At 41.6% G+C, this 21,074-nt stretch overlaps 1 protein-coding gene across 1 annotated transcript; it reads left to right on the top strand.

Annotated features, from left to right (window-relative positions):
• Positions 1–348: 348 nt before the first annotated feature.
• vrk1 (VRK serine/threonine kinase 1) lies at positions 349–14,066 on the top strand. Its single transcript, XM_023422900.2, has 13 exons — positions 349–441; positions 1,007–1,166; positions 1,789–1,844; positions 3,688–3,757; positions 4,364–4,451; positions 4,800–4,908; positions 6,526–6,618; positions 7,352–7,484; positions 8,348–8,468; positions 9,314–9,372; positions 10,221–10,390; positions 12,222–12,309; positions 13,718–14,066. Exons 2-13 carry the CDS (start codon positions 1,007–1,009, stop codon positions 13,846–13,848), a joined length of 1,278 nt encoding a protein of 425 aa, XP_023278668.1. The 5' UTR covers positions 349–441; the 3' UTR covers positions 13,849–14,066.
• The last annotated feature ends 7,008 nt before the right edge of the window (positions 14,067–21,074 follow it).

Genomic DNA, 21,074 nt, shown 5'->3' with positions numbered 1-21,074 from the left:
CGTATTGTTTTTTATGGCTCTCCTATCACTCCGTAGAAGACTACAGTACCCTATGTTGGATCACCAGCCGTTTGGCTAGGTCTCCAGGTTAACCGCAGTTAGTTGGTGATGATGATGATGATGGTGACTTTTGAGTTTGTTGATACAACATGGAAATTACTTTTATGTTTGACGTGCATTTGTAGAACATGTAGGTAAACATAACTCAGGTGAAAAGGCGTCTTCCTTACCTGTTCAGTAATTCCAGAATCTCATATTCCCATTATGGGTTTCGGGAATCAAGCATGTACGCCTACGGGGAACGCCAGTCGTAAGTTACGCAGCGCATTTGACCAATAGAATAGCAAAGTGTCGTGACGCCACTTCCTGACCGGTAGTTTTGCGGGAAGTTTGGACCTAATACAGTTTAGCTCACAGTCAACGATAAACAACAAAGTGAAGGTGTGTATTCATCTTATATTTCAGCGAAATGTGTAACTGTCGCTTGCGTCGACAATGTCGCAGATATTCACAAGCGTTTGTTATCATACATCGTCACAGGACAGCTAACGTGAGACATCGATGCTAACGAGCCAGCGCAGTTAGCAATGTAGCTAACTAACGTTTGTAAAAACGTAATGTCACGATTCACCACCACCTTGCTAACGTAACGGTGGCTTTTCCCGACGTGGTCTGCCCACAAACGCCTTATGTTTAACGGCAAGAGGTTGTTACCTTTGCATTATACATACTGGTGATTAGTGTGTATTAAAACCTACAGTCTATGGTGTACGCACTTTACGTAGCTGTGAGTTAACAAGTGAACTCAGGATGTGGTTAGCTAACTTCACCAGTAAATCAATCAAAATACCATGTAAGACCGAGGATAAAACACTTGTTTGTATTTGTATTATGTCACAAGCGACATGAGGACTCATTGGTCCGTTCACAGTGTACAGTTAATGTATCTAGTTAAGGCTATGAGGCATGGAGAAGCACTAACAGCCCCAGATGACTTGTGTTTTAGATGCCCCCTAAAGCCAAGGCGGCAGGGAAGGGCAGAGCTCCAGTTAAGAGGAAGCTGGCAGAGGAATTCCCACCTGGTGAAGTCCTGACAGACACCGGGAAGAAGTCCTGGAAACTGGGGGTTCCAGTTGGCCAGGGGGGGTTTGGCCTCATATATTTGGGTAAGAACAGATGTGACACTGATCACCAAGTTCAAAAGTCAAACATGGAGTGTTAAAATACATCTATAGATAATTTGAACCCATTTTTTTTTTTATCATTCTTCAGATTTTGTTTGACTTAGGCAAAATGTTATACCTGAACTTGGGCTGGGATGCTAACATTGATAATACTTAGCTATTTAAAACCCTCTGGAGTCTGTCTGTATTGTAGTTTTATTTCCTAAATGTTTCTGCCATATTTGTATCTGTTAAAAATGAAACAATATTTTTTACTACCTTGAATTGTTGTATTTTAATACTTTGTGTGATTATCCCTGATGTCATTGGCATCTGTGTCATTTTCTTGTATTTTGGGATGCTGGCAGCTTTGGTAAATTGACAAAATGGTAAGTCAAACTTATAGCTAAGTTTGTGCTTAAAAAAGGACATCATCCATGTGGGGTACAGACAGGTTAAAAGGTGTAAAATACAAAAATTAATGCAGCAGAATGGGTCCCAGAGGGTTAATGTATTTAAATGCAACTTTGTACTGTACTGTTGGTACTACAAGATATAACCTAAGTCTAACATTCCTGTGATTTTTAAGTTTAGCTCTAAAATGATTCTTTTTCTTGTTCTCTAGCCGATGAGAATTCTGCTAAATCTGTGGGTGCTGATGCTCGCTACGTCATCAAAGTGGTAAGTCTCTAGACAACCTGAAAACATTAACTGAATTTGCGTTGTAAACATGTTTTCTTCTTTTATATATGTACATCACATGTGCACTTCCCATAATAAAACATCACACCTTGATATGTACACAGCCCACCTTGACACTTGGTTTTACACATTACACGTTGTTTTCAGTAGTTGATGTTTTGTTTTATGATGATTTTTTTTTTTTACTGTATGATAGTAAGTTTTAAGAAAGTTTACATAAATTTCTCTAAAATCATATTGTGAGTTGACTCTATACATACAGAGGTTGAGCACTATGGCCCAGCAAGTGAGAAGGTTTTTAGATCAAGGAATGTAATTTAGCTGGAGGAGTCCAGGATTTCTTCATTGGTTTATGACATAGTTAAACCAGTCTGGCTGGCTTCTCTTCTGTCAAAACTCATCAGAGTGAGATCTGACAGTAAAACCAGCAGTCAGAGCTGTCTGCCTGTTCGGTCTAGTGAAGCAGTGATTTCACCCATTTAGTGCAGTTTCACCTTATTTTCTGTCTCTGCCCTTTGTTGTCATTTTCAACAAGTAACAGACAACAGCAGGGAGAGTCACATCAACCTTTCCAGTGCTGTACCTCTTCTTTTTATTTAGACATAAGTGGATTCTAAAATTCTATCCAGGCAGATGACTGTTCAACCATTGAACCGTTGAACTATTTGTTTTGGTTGGTTAGTTTTCTTTGAGTCTGTGTTATGTTATTCGGATTGGGAGCACAGATAACCAACTAGGTATTTCCTCTAACTCTGAATGTGTTTACAATGTACATGTTTGCTGTCAGTTTGCCATTAGCTTTAGGCAGATTGATTTCATGTGTATAGGTAAAACCACTGTCTCAGACTGATTTACAGTCTAATGTTGGGTTGGGAAATTTGATAATGTTCACTATGAGTGATTTAAATCTGTGAAATATCAGAGGTTTTGCTGGGCTGTTGTTTGGACCTTTAATACCTGAGTTCACTTGGTCATTGTAGGCAATGTATCAATAGAGAGGTAACAACAACTTTGCATGAACGTTTTAGTAATGCTGCATTGTTGTTGCTGTGTGCACTTTAATGTAAAGCACATTAATGTGCTATATAAATAAAGTGACCTGGCCTTGTCTTACGGCAGTGTGGGATTTTATGTGATTTAAATATCAATGTGGAGAAGTGCCTCCATTTGATAGGTATGTCATTTGCTTGGTTAGCTGAAAAACAGACAATTCAGGTTGTTTTATCAATCTTCCAAAAATGTTACTATATTTGAGTAAATGTCACTATTGCCATATATATAAAATCGCATAAACAGCATCTTCTCTCCTGTTGTATGTGGTCTTTGAAATGTGTTCATGTTTATCTTTTAGGTAGTTAGTACACCAAACAACACATTCATTTTCACTGAGAAACAGTGAGAAACATAATTTAGACCTCTGTATCGGCACAGCTTGGACTCCAATGACAAAGCTCCAGAAAAACAGCCAACTAAAATGCAGGTCATCTGGCAAAAATATGTGAACATGGCTCAAGTTAACCCTAACATGGTAAGATGTCAACCAGCAAGGTGCTGCACTGGCCATTCAGATATGTTCAAGAACTCATTCCTTGTAGATTACTTTGTACATGAAAGGTGTAATTCTGTTTCCAGAGCTGTAAAAGTCTGTTTCATTGTATCATAACCCAATGTGTGTGATAAACCTTCAAACTCAAGGATCTATCTGTCACACTGGACCTTTTACCTGCAGCTGTAACAAGACATCTGCACTAACACAGCCCAGTGTTTTTGATCCAAACACGTGTTAAACTAAATCAGGACATAAATGTTGTTTTGTCCACAGGAGCCCAGTGAAAATGGACCACTGTTCTCCGAGCTCAAGTTTTACATGCGAGCTGCTAAGCCTGATCTGAGTAAGCCACATTATAATTTCTTATAAACACGCACACACCCACACACACCCCCCTAGAAGTACACCACCAAACCATAGTTAGCCTTGTGATCACAGCACAACGTAGTCTCTCCCCATCAGGGCAAACAAATAAAAGAAAGCTAACTTTCTTAATTAAAAAAGACAGTCTTGTAGCAGAGGCATGGGGGGTCCTACAGAGGAAGGGAAGCTTTTGGTGGAAGCGCTGTTGGCCCCCAGGCCACAGCTTTGCATTTTATATAATAACAATCCAAATGTCAATCTCCCCTGACAATTAACTGTTATATTACTAAGGAACCAAAGGCTCATATTTTATTCATGCTGGAATCTCACGTTGTTGGTAAATATTTGTCCCAGCAGCAGATTAGCTCGCAGCCACGCTGCCCGGCTCCCCCCACGGAATTATACTCTTATTACTTTGAGCATCACAGCCGTCACCCACTTACACCAGCACCAGTTAGCAGTGTGTTCATACGCAGTTTCTGTAACCAAAGTGACTTTACATGGTATACATGTAGTACATTTACATACAGACTTTTAGGACATTTTAACCAGAAAAATCTCTTTAAAATTTCCTCTTGCCCTGCAGTTCAAAGCTGGATGAGGTCTCGCAAGCTGAAACATCTGGGGGTTCCTAGGTACTGGGGCTCAGGTCTACATGAGAGAGGAGGGAAAAGGTAAGGATCTGACCAAAAAGGCTCACACTTAATACCCATTCCCATTTTATTCTCAAGCAATAAAATTAAAGTTATATTGAAAAAAAATTTCATGTCCTATCAAACCTGAATTGATTTCTCACCAGAAAAGTAATAATATCTTTTATATATATATTTTACAGGACCTGCAGATATTGACAAAAAAGTTAAAATTTTTCTCTATGGCCTGAACAAACAAATTATGGTCTGATCAGTACAACAGAAAGCTCTGCATGCCATATATCTACTGCTTTTACTGCAGTTACACCAATAAGTAATGGAGCTTGAATGACACATCAGAAACATTAAAGTCTTGTTTGTGCGTTCCAGGTACAGGTTCATGGTTATCGACAGGCTCGGCACAGACTTGCAGAAGAAGTTTGAAGAGTGTGGAAAGCGGTTCCCCAGAAAACTGGTTCTGCAGCTCAGCCTTCGACTGGTTGGTTATTTCATGATCACATTGTTGATTTTGATTTAAGTATGATATACAACATTATGACATCTAATAATTTGATAATGACTTTCAGTGTCTTCAGTGGTTGTTTTGAAGTAGCGCTCTATTTAAAGCTGCTTTAGATTATTATAGTGAGTGCAACGTTGTGACACACACACATAGTTGTCAACAACTGCAGTTTCTCTCAGGGCAAATGTCATTTAATGTCTTTCAGCTCATTGTTATAGTTTTAAAGTTTGCCAGCGTGACTGTGTGGTTCATTGTGACATTGGTTTTTGCTTGAATGCGGTCTGAAAGTGGGCTTAAAGGGGTGTTCCTGATCACCCAACAGTCCGATTAAACTTAATCTTTTACCTCATTTACACCAGGTATTAAGTTGGACAATAGTGTCTAATCAGGGGTCTCTGCATTAACACCTAGTGTAATAAGTGTTCTTGATGTCTTGATTGTACCTGCACAGTGATATGGTCTCCATGTGGAAATTTGGTGGGTGATGGTGTGAACAAATCAAGGAAAGCAATGGCAGATTGTCCTGATGGGTGTCCTGTATGACCTGCAAGCTGTAGATGTTAGATTGACATACAAGTTGTTCAAATTAATTAAAACAAAACACACATAGCTGAATTATCAAACTACGGAGGAGAATTAATGTTCCAGTCACCGAGCGGCAACCTGACATTGCTGTAACGCAGATGTGTTTTACAAAGTCAGCAAACACCCTGAACTTTAGCCACAGTTTCTCCTCTTCCTCACTTTACTTCTCAGATGACTCTGTGTCAGGATTATTTGCTCTGCTCGGCTCACTAGAATGTTCCATTTTGCATTAATAAGGAGAACAGCTCAGTTTACTAGTAGGTCAACAGGGTGTCAGTCAGTGAATTACAAAGAGGCTTTGCTAACTATGGTAACATTAGTCATACTGTAACAAATTAATCAGAGCAAGACTAGACGCTATACCGGAAACACTCGTCACATGACCCTCGTCTTGCATGTTAAAGAGATCTCTCGAGAGTCAGGAAGAGCTCATCTGGTCACGTGACCCTTTAAGTTTTTGGCAGATTTCTTGTCCGAACGAATGTGGTCGATCAGATTTACATTCTGATTGTGATGTGTTCTGTGTGTGTTCACACCTGTGTTAACATGCTGTTTTCTTAACCCAGACAAGCTCTGTCCAGATACACATCATATCTCAAAGCTCCATCTTTTCCTCTTCTTCTCTGTTTTATTTGAAGTGTTGATCCATAAGAAGATATATTTGTGGTTTTAAGAACCAAAAATCATCTCAATGTAGTTTTACATCTCCTCTCTCAGGCTTCTCTCTGGAGTGATACTATAAAAATATAGCAGATTTCAGATAAACAGTGACTGCCTTGTTGTGACATCACAAAGTCCTGACGGCTGGTTTTGAGGCTCAGTTCCTGAATACAGGATGTGTGCATTTCTCTGTGGACTGAGGCTTTGATACTTTCACAGTATTAATATAGAACCTAGACCTGCTTTATAATCAAACAACACATGGACAGAGACCTTTATACTATATGGGGCCTTAATACCAGCTAGAAATTGACTTTGTCTTGATCTAAAACTGTTTTTCTTGTTTAGCTGGATATTCTGGAGTACATCCATGACCATGAGTATGTACATGCTGACATTAAAGCATCCAACCTCATGTTGAGCCACAGTGATCCCAACCAGGTCAGTAGAAGTTGAAGCATCATGACTTTATTTCTGTTTAGGTTCCACAACCTTACATTTTCAGCCCCTCGTTTCTTAATGTTGGGAAACTAAGGTTCTGCTCTGACCCTGCTACTCTTCCCTAAAAGCAGGAAGATGATTGTGTTTTTTTGATCAAAAGACTATAGTGCTGCTTCATTAGATTAGATTCAATTAAGGCCTGAAGAGAAGGTGGTGAGGGGGGGTGGGGGATTAGATGACAGCAGCAAAGAGCTTTTTCTAGCAAACAAGGTAGGGGCACGGGCAAATATTTAATTTGAAGATTAATAATATATCAGTGGTGGTATTATTAAAGAGGTATTTATAAATAACAATTTAAAAACCGGCCCCTCAGGATTTTGATATGAGGTGTGTTTGTAGCTGTGGTGTTTTTGATGCTTTCCCCTGGAGTTACTGGGATGTAGGTTTGGTTTTATTACGATACATTTTTTTAATGTTTTTTTTTTTATTAAAGCAAATATGCATCTGTAGTGTATAAGCATAATGCAGACTAAGTAATAATAATAATGAAGCTGTATTAATTAATTTAGGTGGAATTACATTTTAAACTCCAAAGGGCTAGAGTCATCTGCTCCTCCTGCTAAGATTAGCTATCTCTGTGTATAGTGCACAGCCATGTATTTTCTGGGGTCCAAAAGTCTGTATATTTGTCTTGGTGTGAGCGTGTCTGAATTCTTGTTTTTGTCAACTCCAGGTTTACTTAGTAGACTATGGGCTGGCATACAGATACTCCCCTGATGGTGTTCCCAAAGAGTACAAGGAAGACCCCAAGAGATGTCATGATGGCACCATCGAGTTCACGAGCATCGATGCTCATAAAGGAGCATGTAGGTACAAGTAGACCACAAGGAGTTTTCTGATCATAAAACCAAATGGCCAGATCTGTAATTGTAAAGGGAAGGCCACATTGAGATAACAGCATTACCAGTACATAGAAACTGATTCTTGTAGTTCATAGCATGAACGTCTCCTCATATTTAGATAAGCTTCCAAGTAGACGAAACAGAAGACTGGAAGAAAAATTATTTCAGAGGTTATTTTAACAGGACGATTCATCATTTTGCGAAATACACATATTCACTTTCTCACAGAGTGAGATGAGTACTGTCAGTGTCATGTCTGTGGGTTAAGTTCCTAGGTGGAGTCAGGATATGATGTTTATAAAAAACAGTTCAATCTCTCCTTTGTTTTTACCTTTGTGTTTGTGTGGATCAAACAAACAAGATATGACGTGTTGGTAGGAGAAGTTTTGAACTGTGTCTTTATGCTTGGTTATCTAAGCCAGTGGTTCTCAAACTCGTTCACGTTAAGGATCCCTGAGCGGACACAAATTAGACCACAGACCCCTGTCTGACAAGATTTTTGCTTTTACATGTTTTATTACAGAAAGTGTTTGAAACCCATGACCAAAACACTCATAAATCCAGAGCCAGAGTACATAAGAGCCACTGATCTAGGTTAACCACGTCCTGACTCCAGCTTCATATGAGATTGATATTCTCATCTCACTTTGGGAAAGAAAACAGATCAGCCCATTGTAAGATAAAATACATTTATTCAATCACGTTATGGTATTCACAGCTGGATGACAGAACGTTTCCCCTGTATATGTTTGCATTGATATTAGTGTCAGTGCCTAAAAGAAGCTGCTCAGAGTGTTTGCTGCTGCTGATGCGGTTGTTGTCTCCAGCTGCATGTAGGCGGAGCGACCTGGAGATCCTGTGCTACTGCATGGTTCAGTGGCTGTGTGGCCGGCTGCCCTGGGAGGACAAGCTGCAGGACCCCCTCTATGTCAGAGACTCCAAAATCAAGTGAGAGAGGAACATTTGACAGTAGCAGTACCTCTGTAGATCTGTGTTGTGTTGGGATGTGGCAAATGAAGGTTCAGGAGACAGTGCTGCGTCTATGGTCCTTTTATTGGCACTCTGTTAAAGATATTCCCAAAGCACAAAAATCATCAGCTGTGTGTGTCTGGCATCAGGCTACAAACAGAAAAAGCTTATTTTTTCAGCTAATCTGAAAATACAGCCACAAAACTATAATAATACACATTGCAGATTGAATGTAACATGAGTAGCAAACAAAACTTTGTGCTCGTGCATGAAACAAAGGAAAGAAGAAGAAGAGGGGAGGTAGGGGGAAGGGGGCGGTGGGAGCAAGGCACGGTAAATCAAGAGCATAGTAACAGATAACATTAGCATCAACAGCTGTTTACTTAGAAGAAATGTTGCAAGTTCAGCATCAATCTTCATTCCTTTATTCACCAAGAGCTGTTTTGCTTCTATTTCTATCACTTCTTTTCTTCTGCTGAAGATAACATGCTAACCAGCTAGCTCCGTCCCGGTCAGCTCATCTCGTCACTTTCTGATATCGAGTCATTGTAGCGTCTAGGCTGCCTGTAAAAGCAGCGCTGCTCAGACATAATATAAGCTCTTGTCTTGCACACATGCACACACACATTGCAGGAGAGGAGATGTGCTAAAGCAAAAGAAATACATACATAAAATGATTTGGTGGAATTCAGTCACTCGTATTACCCTGTTGCACCTGCAGGTAAATGTTTCATACAAAGTTATTTTGCGGTTTTACTTTTTACCTAGATTGGTTTGTTTTAAACTTGTAGGGAAAAATCATGTGACTTGTTTCTCCCTTACAGGTGTCAAGAAAACATCTCCCAGTTTATGACCAAGTGTTTCTCCTCTCAAGACAAGCCAGGTGAGAAAGACCCACACACACACACACACAGGTGGCAAACATGGGTGAGTCATGACCATTAATAACATGAGAGAACAAGTAAAAATCCTTTTGATAACAACCCTTACCTTCCAGTTTCTCCGGCTGCTCAGTGGTCCAGTAGTACCGTACTGTTCGTGTGTCTTTTCCCAGCTGATGGCTCCGACAACTGGGTTAAACCTCACCATACAACAAATGTGCATCCATACACAGACAGACATAAATAGAGGGGAAAATGGCTACCAAAGTGACATCTTTCCTTTATCCTTATCCCGATCTAATTAGAATCTTTCAAAGTCAGACCTGCTTGGTTCTCATTAGGATGTTGAAGCTGTGGCTGTAAATGGCGACTCTGACGTGTGTCTTCTCACTGGGGTGAGAGTTGCCGTTCTAATGTTGGCACTTTGACCTGCAGGCAGAGTGTGGGTTCAGGCCGAGGAGACAAACACGAAGCGTCAAACCTCCTTCCTTCTGCTCTGCTGATCACAACCAAACTGTTGTTTGCAACTCCATCTGTGTTTGTGTTTGTGACTGTGTGTCGAGTCTGAAAAGAGTCACACCAAACAGAATTAAGCACAACGCTGTGACCAGAGCAGAGCATTATGGTGATGACTGTGTGTTGGCACAAAGATGAACGTGAAGACAGAGATGTTCAAGTCCAGTCAGGGTTTTTTATTTAGTCTGCCAATGTAATGCGTCACAGAACAAAATGATGACGTTAAAAATTTAAATAAAGGCGAGGGAGAAATACATGAAAAGGACTTGATATACTGTCATGTGTAAAAAAAGATATAACATGACCTGTGTGGTGTGCCTCTGTTGAGTTGCAGATGAGATCCAGAAGTTCATGGAGGAGGTTAAATCTCTAGGGTACCAGGACAAACCACCGTACGAGAAGCTGCGCTCCATCCTACAGGCCGGGCTTAAGACCATCCAGGCTAAAAACGATGACAAGCTCGAGTTCACTCCAGTCAATGGAGCTGCATCACCTCGTGCTCAGGTCAGCACACACACTCTGATACACACAACAACTTCAGCAATTCAAGTAATAAAACTACTACTAAAAGGAATTATCTCCTTCTGACCAGGTTCATTTTATTGTGGACCATGTAGGATCATGTAGCGCTGAAGGGCTGGTGTTTAGAGAGAGAGAGGCTACCACCAAGCTGTTGCTGCATATAGGGATCAGCAGCCGCCTGAGCCTTACCAGTTCTAAACTACACCTGCTAACAGGAAGAAATCCTCATCCATATTATGCCTCCATGATGGCGACAACCATGTGGTTTTCAGGTTGCCCCTCTATCCGTCCCATTCTCATGGACTAAATATCTCAGTAACGCCTTGAGGGTATTTCTTCAAATTTGGTACAAATGTTCACCTGGACTCAAGGATGAACCGATTAGATTTTGGTGGTCAAAGGTCAAGGTCACGGTGACCTCACAAAACACTTTCTGGCCATAGACTTCACACAGACGACAAAATGACAAAATTTCACACAAATGTTTAATATTTTATATGAGCCTGGATAAACAGGGATATAATGTGAAACTAGTCTGAGTGGAGGAGGAGGTGGGAAACAATCACGAGGAGGTAATTCTATTTTTTTTATGTAAAAGTAGCAAAACCACATTTTAGAAATCCTGTTAGAAGTAAAAGTCCTGCATTCAAAATGTACTTAAAGAACATGATGAACGACCTCATGTTTCTGTCTGACTACATACAGGATGAAATGTTTGAAGACTGAGGCCGCTGAGAATCATTACTTTAATTAAACAGCATATCGCAGCTGTAATATTTGTTTTCTATTAGGTATACATTCTAACATTTTATTTACAATTGGTCGTTATTTGTTTCCTGCTTTCCATCTTCTTTTCTCTACATCCCTCCTCCACTCCTGCTCTCTTCCCCTCCCTCTCTGTCCCTCTCTTGCTCTCTCGCTCTCTGTGCATATGGAAGATGCCACCAGGGACGTGGCGTTGCCAGCCGAAGGGTTACCGGGCCCCGGCGCTGGTTATTGTATGTAATTATCCCGCCAATCTGTTCACCTCAGCGGGTGCCGCATGGTGATCATGAGGTAGCAATTGTCAAAATGGAGGCAAAAATGGAATGGGGGGCAGGGGGTGAGTGATAGTTCAGACTGAGAGTGCAGCTTCATTATAGAGGCCCAGGAAGGAGGAGGATGGACGCAGGACTTGATTGCCTTCGTTAAGTGCAGGACTCTCTTAGGGGCCACATTTCTCTCTGCGTCCTGAGCAGACCCCACGCTCACACTGATTTCTGGACAGAAATAATAAAGTCATCGTTGATGGAAATCTCTTTGCTGTATTAGCAGTGATTCTGGGAAACCTTCAGCTGTGTTGACCCCACTGTTAACACGCACTTTACGAGCAGAAGAAAGGAAGCCGGAGAGTTTGTTTGGTGGTTCTTGGTCAAAACAGTGGAACAAATAATCGCATGTTTTAATGGATTAATGTCTGCGAGGTCTTGGTGGCTGCTGAGATGGCAGAGCAATAATTGCCTCTGCTCAGGCTTCACACACAGACGGCTGGAGGCTCTGAGAAGTCAGGTCGCCTCATTGCCAAGTCGAGGCCTCATCTCTTTATTCCTCTCACCATCAGATGCTGTAGGCCTCAAGAGCGTTTAGTTCAAAACAAGAACAGCCTAGTTGTAAGACATTAAACTCTTTAGAGTTAAAAGACTGTGTGATGTCCATCAGGACGTTTCCTGCTTAACTACAGTGGTAAAAAAAATGTCAGCTTGTGTCGATCTGTCAGAAGGAAGAGAAAAAGGCTTTTCTTCATTTTCTTCTTTTCTTTTTCTTCTTCCTCCAGAAAGCAGCCAAGAGAAGAAAAGCAGAAGATGAAGAGAGTGAGACTGATGGAAGTCCCATGAAGAAAAAGAGAGTAACCAAGAAAAAAGGTAGGATCAGATCAGAGATCTGTGAGGTCATTCTGTCCATTTACAGTTTGTTTCCAGCTCTTTTCCACTGAAGAACCACACACAATAGTAACCACCATCTTACAGTTGCATCTGCACTGACCTGGACAACCATTAAAAAAATGTTTAAAAAGTACAGAGGGCCGTCACAGCCGCCAACGGTCACAGTCATTCAACTCCTGCGGGAGTAGAGTTATTGTCTTTACCATCATTGCAGTCAGCTTCTCCAGGTTTTGATTCAGGATGTTCAGGATGCTCTTACCGAGAGCCAAATTATCCACAGTGGTCTCCTCTTCAACAGAAAACTAACCCAGTGGTTTAAAACACTGAATAAAAGGAGTTTCACATTAAAACTCAGTGTTTTTCTGACTCTTTTCAGTGGACACATGCTGGAGGGGCTGTGAGCCCAGCTGCCCCTAACATTTGCTCAGATTATTATGATCTGAATTATGATCCAGACGTTCAAGACGTTTTCAACAGGAGGGTAGGAGGTCTCTTCCTCTCCTAAAAAAAAACGACCTGTTGATTAAATCTGGTAAAAACACTGAATAAAGTAGTTTCACTAGTTCTCTGGCGCTGTTCAGCGGACGCAGGAATCTCTGAGAACTGGGAGCCAAGTGTCGTCCGAAAACTAAGCATGAAGATAGGTCTGGCTATGAAAGGCTACATTAACATTAGCTAGTGAGGGAGCTGGGAATTGAACCACAGCCCTTACAATTTGACATCTTGAGGTGGATGAATTTAAAATGTCAAATAAGTGTAAAAAATATGGGGCATTTTTAAAGATGAACATTCCCAAAGCTAAAAGACAAACCATTACACCCTGGCTGCCAGTAGTATTTGGTTAGAGGAGGCAGTGCTTAGAATCCAGAAGTGTCTGGCAGAAATGGAGCAAAGAACTAAAACAAGGTCTAATGTTCACCATTATTGTTTGGAATCTTAACATGCTTATATTTACTAATTAGTACTAAATACAAAGTACAACTGAGCCTGATGGAAATGTCTTTAGTTTGTGTATTTGGTCATAAACCAAAGTTTTGACCTGATGATGGTAGAGATCAAAATTTCATGGCAATCAGTAGTAACGAAGAAAGAATAGTTGAATCATTGCATACTCTTTTTACTTCCTGTTCCTTGTCTTTATTATATCAAGTCATGCAGATGTTTAGAGCACCAGAGAGAAAACATCTTCACTGTGCTCCACTGCACAAGAGTGAAGCTTGAGTTTTGTATTGAAGTGGTTGAAAGCATTGAATGCACATCAAAATTGCATAAAAAATGTTTTGATCGACTCAAGTGAGAGACCTAAGTCATAGTTAGCAGTGTCAGTGATTATTGTGTATTGGTGTCTCCACTGCCCTGCTTAAACCTGATGACTTTCCCCCTGCAGAAGTGAATGGAGTGAAGAAGACTCGACCAAAAAAGGCTGACCCCAAATCCAGACTAGTGGAGATGGGGACCCAGACTTCACCTGGACTTGCCAAGAGATCCAGAGGCAGACCCAAGAAAACCAGCACTTAAGCATCCAGCTGTGCCTGCACTCCTCCCTCCATCCTCCTGTCTTTCCTCTGCCTCCTCCCTCCATCCTCCTGTCTTTCCTCTGCCTCTTAAAACTGGACTTTTTCAAGTTTTATATGGTGTTATTTTCTAACTGTTATGCACTGATAATGGTTGATGTTTGATTTTATTTGGTGTACTTAAAGTCAGAGCCATTGTAATAAAGAAGAAATGAAATTATCCATGTTTTGTCTTTAATGAAACCTCACTATTTATTTATAGGAAGTAAGTAAGTAAACTATGTAGAATGCCTCTCAAAACCAGGATTACAAGGTGTTGTATAGTGAGAACAAGAGCTAAAAAAAGAGATAAAAACCCAATAATGGTTCTCATCAACAAAGCACAAATAAATAATTTATCAGGCATTAATGAATCCATCAGTAAATGAATGTGTCCAGCAACGACAGCTGCTCTATTTGAAAGAAGTAAACATGTCTCACTTCTAATTTCATCTCGCTTCTAAATCACTTTGGATAAAAGTGAAAAATGCTGAATGAGTAAATGTAATGTTGAGGTGAATCTGATTACAGGGAGTTTTTCAGTGAGGAAACAGCAACACCAGCTGTGACACATTTACTTATGTACTCAAACATTACACGTGAATGTGACACTGAGTCAGACCTTCGACAGATTAAATGCGCCATCGCTGAGATCAGTTGATCAGCTCAGCTAATGTAAGAGGAGACAGGATGACGATCATATTCTCTGAACAGACTCAGTCAGATCTCTGTCCTCCTGTCCTCCTCTGTCCTGCTGCTCGGACGTCACATTCCTGACGGATACTTTTCAAGTTGTTGTGAAACTTGTGTCAAATCATCAGAGAAACATTTCACACATGAGGAGCTGCTGACAGGCTGTCCATTTTCCTTCCATCCACCCCTGTCCTAAAGCTTATGGACCATCCCTGGTGGGACCCCCCCACCTTCCTCATTAACTCCCAACAGGCTGTCCCTGCCCGCCCCGCCCCCCTCCTTCCCCATGGAGGAAGACATCTCCACCAATGTTAGTGTTGTGACGGCCCACGGGGGCCCCTGTGGCGGCCCCCGTGGCGGCTGGTGGCTTGCCATCGATTGTTCCAGCCTCTTCAAGAGTAAAGAGCCCCCCACCTGGCTTTTCCCTCCAAACTCCCCACCCCCACCCTTGCCATCCAGACACTGACCTTGGGGCCGTCACAGCCACAGTCTCACAGTAGGAGGCAGTAGTACATAATGACAGCAAATGAATGTAGGTGTGTGTGTGTGTGTGTGTGTGTGTGGTGGGGGTGGGGGGGTGAGGTTGAAGAGATGGAGGGGAGAAGGGATAGCACTTAAACACAACATCTTTTCTGCTTGCAGAGAGACGGACACATTTTTCACCCCGGCTGGCCTTCTTCATTTTGCATGGATGTGTTATCCACTGGCTGGGCTGGCAGGTAGTTGTTGCCCATGTGTTTGCCGTGGTTGGCCCCAGATTGGCGAGGCGGCGGCGCGTTAAAGCCTCACAGCAGTGGCCTAACCACCGCTCTCATGATACAGATGCCAACCCTCCCCGGGACCAAGCGCCAATAACTCAATAACAGTTTCCTCGACCAGTGGGTTTCCTGTGTTTGGGACAATTGTCAGTATTTTGGTGGCGTGGGGCAGAAACTGAAGGGTGAGGTACAGGGAGGGCAGGATTCATGCAGGGTCCAAAAGTTCACAAATACAGGAAAAGTCAACTTGGATTGTTTCCATCTATTCTGTGCTTGAAGTCATGGATGTGAATGACGAGCCAGCACTAGTGTAGTGCTTAGTTGTATCACTTTGCTGATATCAGGCTGATTCTATTCAATATTTATCTGTTAAATGTACAAAAAAAAACCCCAAATCCTAAATCCTACTTTTTCGAAAGTGGTTGAGACCAGATGTGCAATGTGTGTATAGTTTGCTAGCCACCATAAGTTACAGGGTACATGTCAGTTGCCTTAATTGCATCCATGTTTCCCTCCTTGTATCCCCCCCCCAACACACACACACACACACACACACACACACACACACACACACACACACACACACAGAGCGCACAGCAGAGCCAGACACAGAACCAGGTGAAGTAAAGATAACTGGAGAGTTGACGAACTATCACTGAACTTAACTGTATGTGTGCAATAAGTGCAATAAAACGTAAGAGGCCTTCAGAAAAAGAACTTCATCAAACCACCTGTTCAACAAACTAAAATAAAAGAGATATTTTCATCTGTTTTGTTGCTGTCCCTGTGTCTTTTACACAACAACATCGCTCTGGTTAAGGTAATAGCAAATTGTTATGGCCTCGTAATAATAGAGAGTCTCCTTAACATTATAATGCTAACACAACAACCACAACTGGATATGGTAGTGTCCATGTACGTTTCCTTAACCCGCTTAATGCACAATTTGAAATTGTGAACTTAAAATGAATTTAGAAACGTGTGAATTTAAAAAAATAAAAAAATAAATAAAAATAAGCCCACCTCATGTGAGCTTATTTTTATTTTAATTGTTGGTGGTTTTTCAGACTTGTCAACAAAGCAACATTTCAGAGAATATTGCTTTCAAGTCGTGGTGCCTGCTGATCAGGCTCCATGAAACCAGTTCCAACCAGAAGGCAGACGGCAATAGAAATCAGACTACAAGTTTAACTGGAATGATATCGCGCCTCCATGTTGCGCAAGAAACTGCAATGGAAACCTGGCTGTTTTCTCAGGAGTTGGTGGAGACCAAAATCGGAGCTAAAAGGAACCATCAGATGAACACAAACACCGCTCCGAACCTATGCTAATGTTGCTCTGTCTGTGTCTGCAGGAGGTCTAAATAGGCAGCTGTTTGCTACCACATTAGAAATAGCAACTTATTGAGGTGATAATATGTAAAACTCATGCAGCTTTAAAGTTTCTGATTTCAGCTGACAGACTGCTCAAAAACAAAAGTAGTCTGCTGTGAACTGTTCACTGAATCACACCAATATCTAGGATCTTATAGTGTTGACAGTTTGAAGAATACGTGTATTTATTGTCTCTTTGGTGCCTGTTATGACACAGAGAATTAGCTATAAGAAGGTAAACAAAGTCACTTCTCTTTTCATTGTGTTTAAATCTAAATGATAAGGACTTCTTTGTCTTGCGCCGGTGAATAATGTGCTGTGTCAGTGGCCTCCTATGTCTTCTCTCCACATTCCCTGGCTCCTCAATTGTCACAGCCTCGACAGTAAATCTGCATTTCACCCTCCACCCTCACCTGAAAACAGAAACTCGCTGTATTTCATCCACCTTCCACCCTTAAAAAAAAAAATAGAATAAAAACTCTTCAACAGTCGCAATCATCCACACCTACCTCCTCCTGAAACTCCCAGATGAAAAGATGCAATGGAAATTTCACTCTGTTTGTGCTGTAATTGAGCCCTCCCTCTCCCTTTTTCGTCAAAAATCAGACCCCCTCTCCCAAAAGACAAAAAAAAACACACACAAAAATATGCCCACTGTTTCCAGGTGTGTGAGGGGGAGAGGGGGTGTGTGCGGGTGAAGTTACGGTACATTTGCCATTCTAGTTGTGTGTAAATATTAAAAGCAGCAGGTTCCTGGCGTGAGGAGAAGCCAGCCAAAGCGGCGGCACTAAGACAGGCATCCTTATCGGTATTGTGTTCAGTCTCCGGCGTGCTCCTGCTGTTTGTAATCTGCAGCCGCCACTGTGAGCAAAACTGGACAGGCATTTATTGTCCCAGCAGGAGGACGCTTGACAAGAGAATGTTAAACACTCTGCTACCTGAAATTCTCAAAAGGCGATATCAGACGTGATAAAATGTACACACACATTTAATTTCATCTTTTCTTCCCTTCTGTTTTTTTATTTTTTTATTTTCTTTTTTTTTTCAGGGAAGGGACAGGCAGCAGACACATGGGAACTTAGGGAAAAGTGTGAACAGTTTTTCACTGTTGTCTATTCTCCTTGTTGTGAAGGCATCATGAGGGAGGAAGACCAGGACCAGGAGTGTCAACATCTGTCCTCAGATCCTCGGGGCGATGGACTGCAGGAGGGGGGTCAACCGCAGGTCACATGGGAAAGCTGATTTCTTGCTGGCGAAGGTGTTGACGAGGAAAGAACATGTCTTCATCAGCGCTCACACACTCCCTCTGTACACTGGAAACTGTAAACTGGAGGTCGATGACACGCAGGACGCAGTTACTTCTGGGTTTTTTTGTCACATTGATGTTGCTGGTGACAACATGTATAACAGGTCTTTTTAACAAAGGGGGTAAGGTGTATGATGCAGTCTTTAACAAATGATTTAAAAGAGAACAATGACAATAAAAACTGTCAGTTAATGACCAGACGCACCAAAATGCCATTAACTCCAGTAGCGTCCAAATCAAAGGAACCAAGAAAAATACTGACAGAAAACTTAACATACGTACGTGTATATTTTATACATGTAGCAGCATAGAGGGCGCTGCTATTGATTGCCAGCTGGTAGCTGATAATTGGTCCAGCTTGGTATAAAAGTGGCAGCCTGTCACCTCCTCTTTGTCATGCGCCCCCCCCCCCATTGCGTCATTTCCGGACCAGACGATTGTGTGCTGTGTCCTGGGATTGTGGGTGATTTCACATTGTGTGTGCTTGCCACGTGTGTTTGAGTGTTTTGATTATTTTGTCCTTAATATTATTTAGTATTTGGTAGACCCCCCCCTCCTCTCACTAGTTCCCGCTCACACCTGTAGGCCTCAGCTCCTGAACCTTGTTTTCCCTTTTTCTTTATTGTTTTGTATGGCTGGAGTTTATAGCCTTTTTATAATAATATTGTAATAAAGTAAACCTTGTTGTAAGTACGTGGAATCGCGTCTTGTGCCTTGAGTATAACGAACCTGTGTGTCCCATTAACTGATAATGGTGAATAATTCCTCGGGTGAAATTCCCAAGGTGGCGTTGTCAGGCAATTAAAATAGAATAGAATTTGACGCCGCGACATACATATACTTGTTTGTGTATGCAGTGTATGGGGACAAATGAAGATGAGATGTTTTGCTCATTAGAACTAAGTTGACATTAGCTAACTAAGCTAAGAGTCTCCTCATGCTGCTGTATGGGTTAAGGAAGATTTGTCGAGCTCTTTGATACTCGGCTCACGACAGAAGATGAGGTGACCACACACTGCACAGGTGTCATTCACACCTCGCTCAATTCCATTCATATACCAGCTAATCTGATTGCGTTCTGATTGCACCATGTTCAGTCTAGTACGCCAACTGTGAACGAGTAAGCTAACTTCTACACTGACACATTTTATTATCTCGGTAGTTTTTTTTTCTTTTAGGCCCTGTGTGATAATGTTGCATTGATACCACTTTACAATACTAGTGCACTAATACTATAATAATAATATAATAGCATCTGCACTAAGGTGAGCATGACAGGAAGAAGCGCTAATTAGACAGCGTATTCTCACCTCTTGTCTTGTTAATGCAATGATGGCTGAAGCTCACCACCACCATCTGCCATATAGCGCCTTTAAGGTGACTGTAGGATTTTAATTTAGGTTCTGGGTAAGGGAAGAATCAGGTAAAGAGATCTAAAATAATATTGATGTGTGGGGACTGGATGTGGTAGCATCACTGGTCTATTGTCAGTGGCTTTCACATGATTGTAATGTGGAGACGACCCTTATCTATGATGACACTGGTTCTGTCCCATGTTGTCTGGGCAAACCCTGCAACCACGAGGTTCTCTACCACTGAAGTGGCCGCCTCACGACACCACTCAAACCCACTTGGGCCACAGCCCTGACCCATCCTGTCCTATCATGGGTGGCTTTGTGTGGATGTACTGGGCAGGACAGTAAAGTCATAGGTTTCACAGCAGAGACATTCCTCTGCACTGATTTGGCAGTGTGAACGATGGCTCTTAAATTAGGTCACAGCGACTAATGGATGTCATGCTGGGTGTGCCATTAAGAGAAAATAAACCTATGTGGACATATTTATTAAGCAATTTGCACCTCGGGCCATAGAACATACATTACAGGCTAATCAGGGAAGCTAGCACACTGCACTGTCTGACCATTCTTCAGGTTTAAGTAAATGTCATGCTGTATTATTTCTTCTTACAGGGGTTCAGTCAAATGTGGCTGTCATGCCACTGTAAATTTACACTTGCCTCGACAGCAAAAGCCTCCTAAAACTTTCCAAATAGCTTCAGTTTTCAGATTCCACCCAAAATGACATATTTTTCAGTCAGCGTCCGGGGGAATCTCAAAATCTCTCTAAAATCTCTCATAGGTTTTCAATTGCATTGAGTGCCTACAAATAGAGTACTATAGAGTGCTGCAGTTATTTTTGTAAGCCAACCCTGAAGTTACCATCACCCTGGTTCTCTCCACAAAAAGCCAATGGGATCTGTCCATTGTCTTTTAGATTATTACAGAAAATAAACAACAGTTTATAATAGTGAGTCACTAATGAACACCACTTGATGATGTTTGAAGCCTAAATACAATCAGCAGAAGTAAAAAGCTAATGTTAGGCTATAAACCAAATACACCACAGTCACATGACTTCAGTGTCAACACCACTAAACTTTGATTTAGCTCTGACCTCTTCTACAAAAGCCTTTCCTCTGACATAGTGACAGTTTGTACCTGAATCTCTGCAACTGAAGTGGCAGTGGCAAAGGTTTTGCTATTGCTACATAGCTAACGTTAGCATTAGCAGCTGTTTACTTACCAGTCTAGAGGAAATGTTGTTAGTTCAGCATCAAACCTCATTCATTTACTCACCAACAGCTGTCTCCAGAGGTGGAAAGAAACACTAATGTTAACTCTTGTCTCGTGTAGCACTGCTCAGAGGACGTATCATAACCTCTTTTATTATAAAGACAATGATGGCCGAAGCTCTTACCAAGTGACAATCTCCACCACATGCTCCTGACAAGAAACCACGTTTGGCAGCAAACTTACAAATAGCCCCTTTAAGAGGGAAAGTACGATTGAAAAACAAGGATTTTTCCTTTAATCTGTCTCTGCATTCTATATTTTCCTTACAGACTTCACAGTTCAGCTCTTCATACAGTATAGCTGCTCTCTGACATCTCTTTCCTCTAACACTTCACACAGACAATGAAAGGGTGGGGCAGTTATTCCAGGGGGAGCCTGTTTTCTCCCCCCCCCCCCCCCCCCCCCCCCCAGATGTCTGGAAGTAGTGA

This window comes from Seriola lalandi, unplaced genomic scaffold (genome assembly GCF_002814215.2).
Source record: "Seriola lalandi dorsalis isolate HSWRI2012SDOR001 ecotype SW California unplaced genomic scaffold, Sedor1 jcf7180002054687, whole genome shotgun sequence".
NCBI classification, from domain to species: domain Eukaryota; kingdom Metazoa; phylum Chordata; class Actinopteri; order Carangiformes; family Carangidae; genus Seriola; species Seriola lalandi.
This window is presented reverse-complemented; position numbering and strand designations above follow the sequence as displayed.

Coding starts and splice junctions, on each gene's coding strand:
- vrk1 (XM_023422900.2), top strand. CDS start 1,007: ATGCCCCCTAAAGCCAAGGCGGCAGGGAAGGGCAGAGCTCCAGTTAAG. Junction 6,619..7,351: donor GCCACAGTGATCCCAACCAG/GTCAGTAGAAGT, acceptor TGTCAACTCCAG/GTTTACTTAGTAGACTATGG. Junction 10,391..12,221: donor CTGCATCACCTCGTGCTCAG/GTCAGCACACAC, acceptor TTCTTCCTCCAG/AAAGCAGCCAAGAGAAGAAA.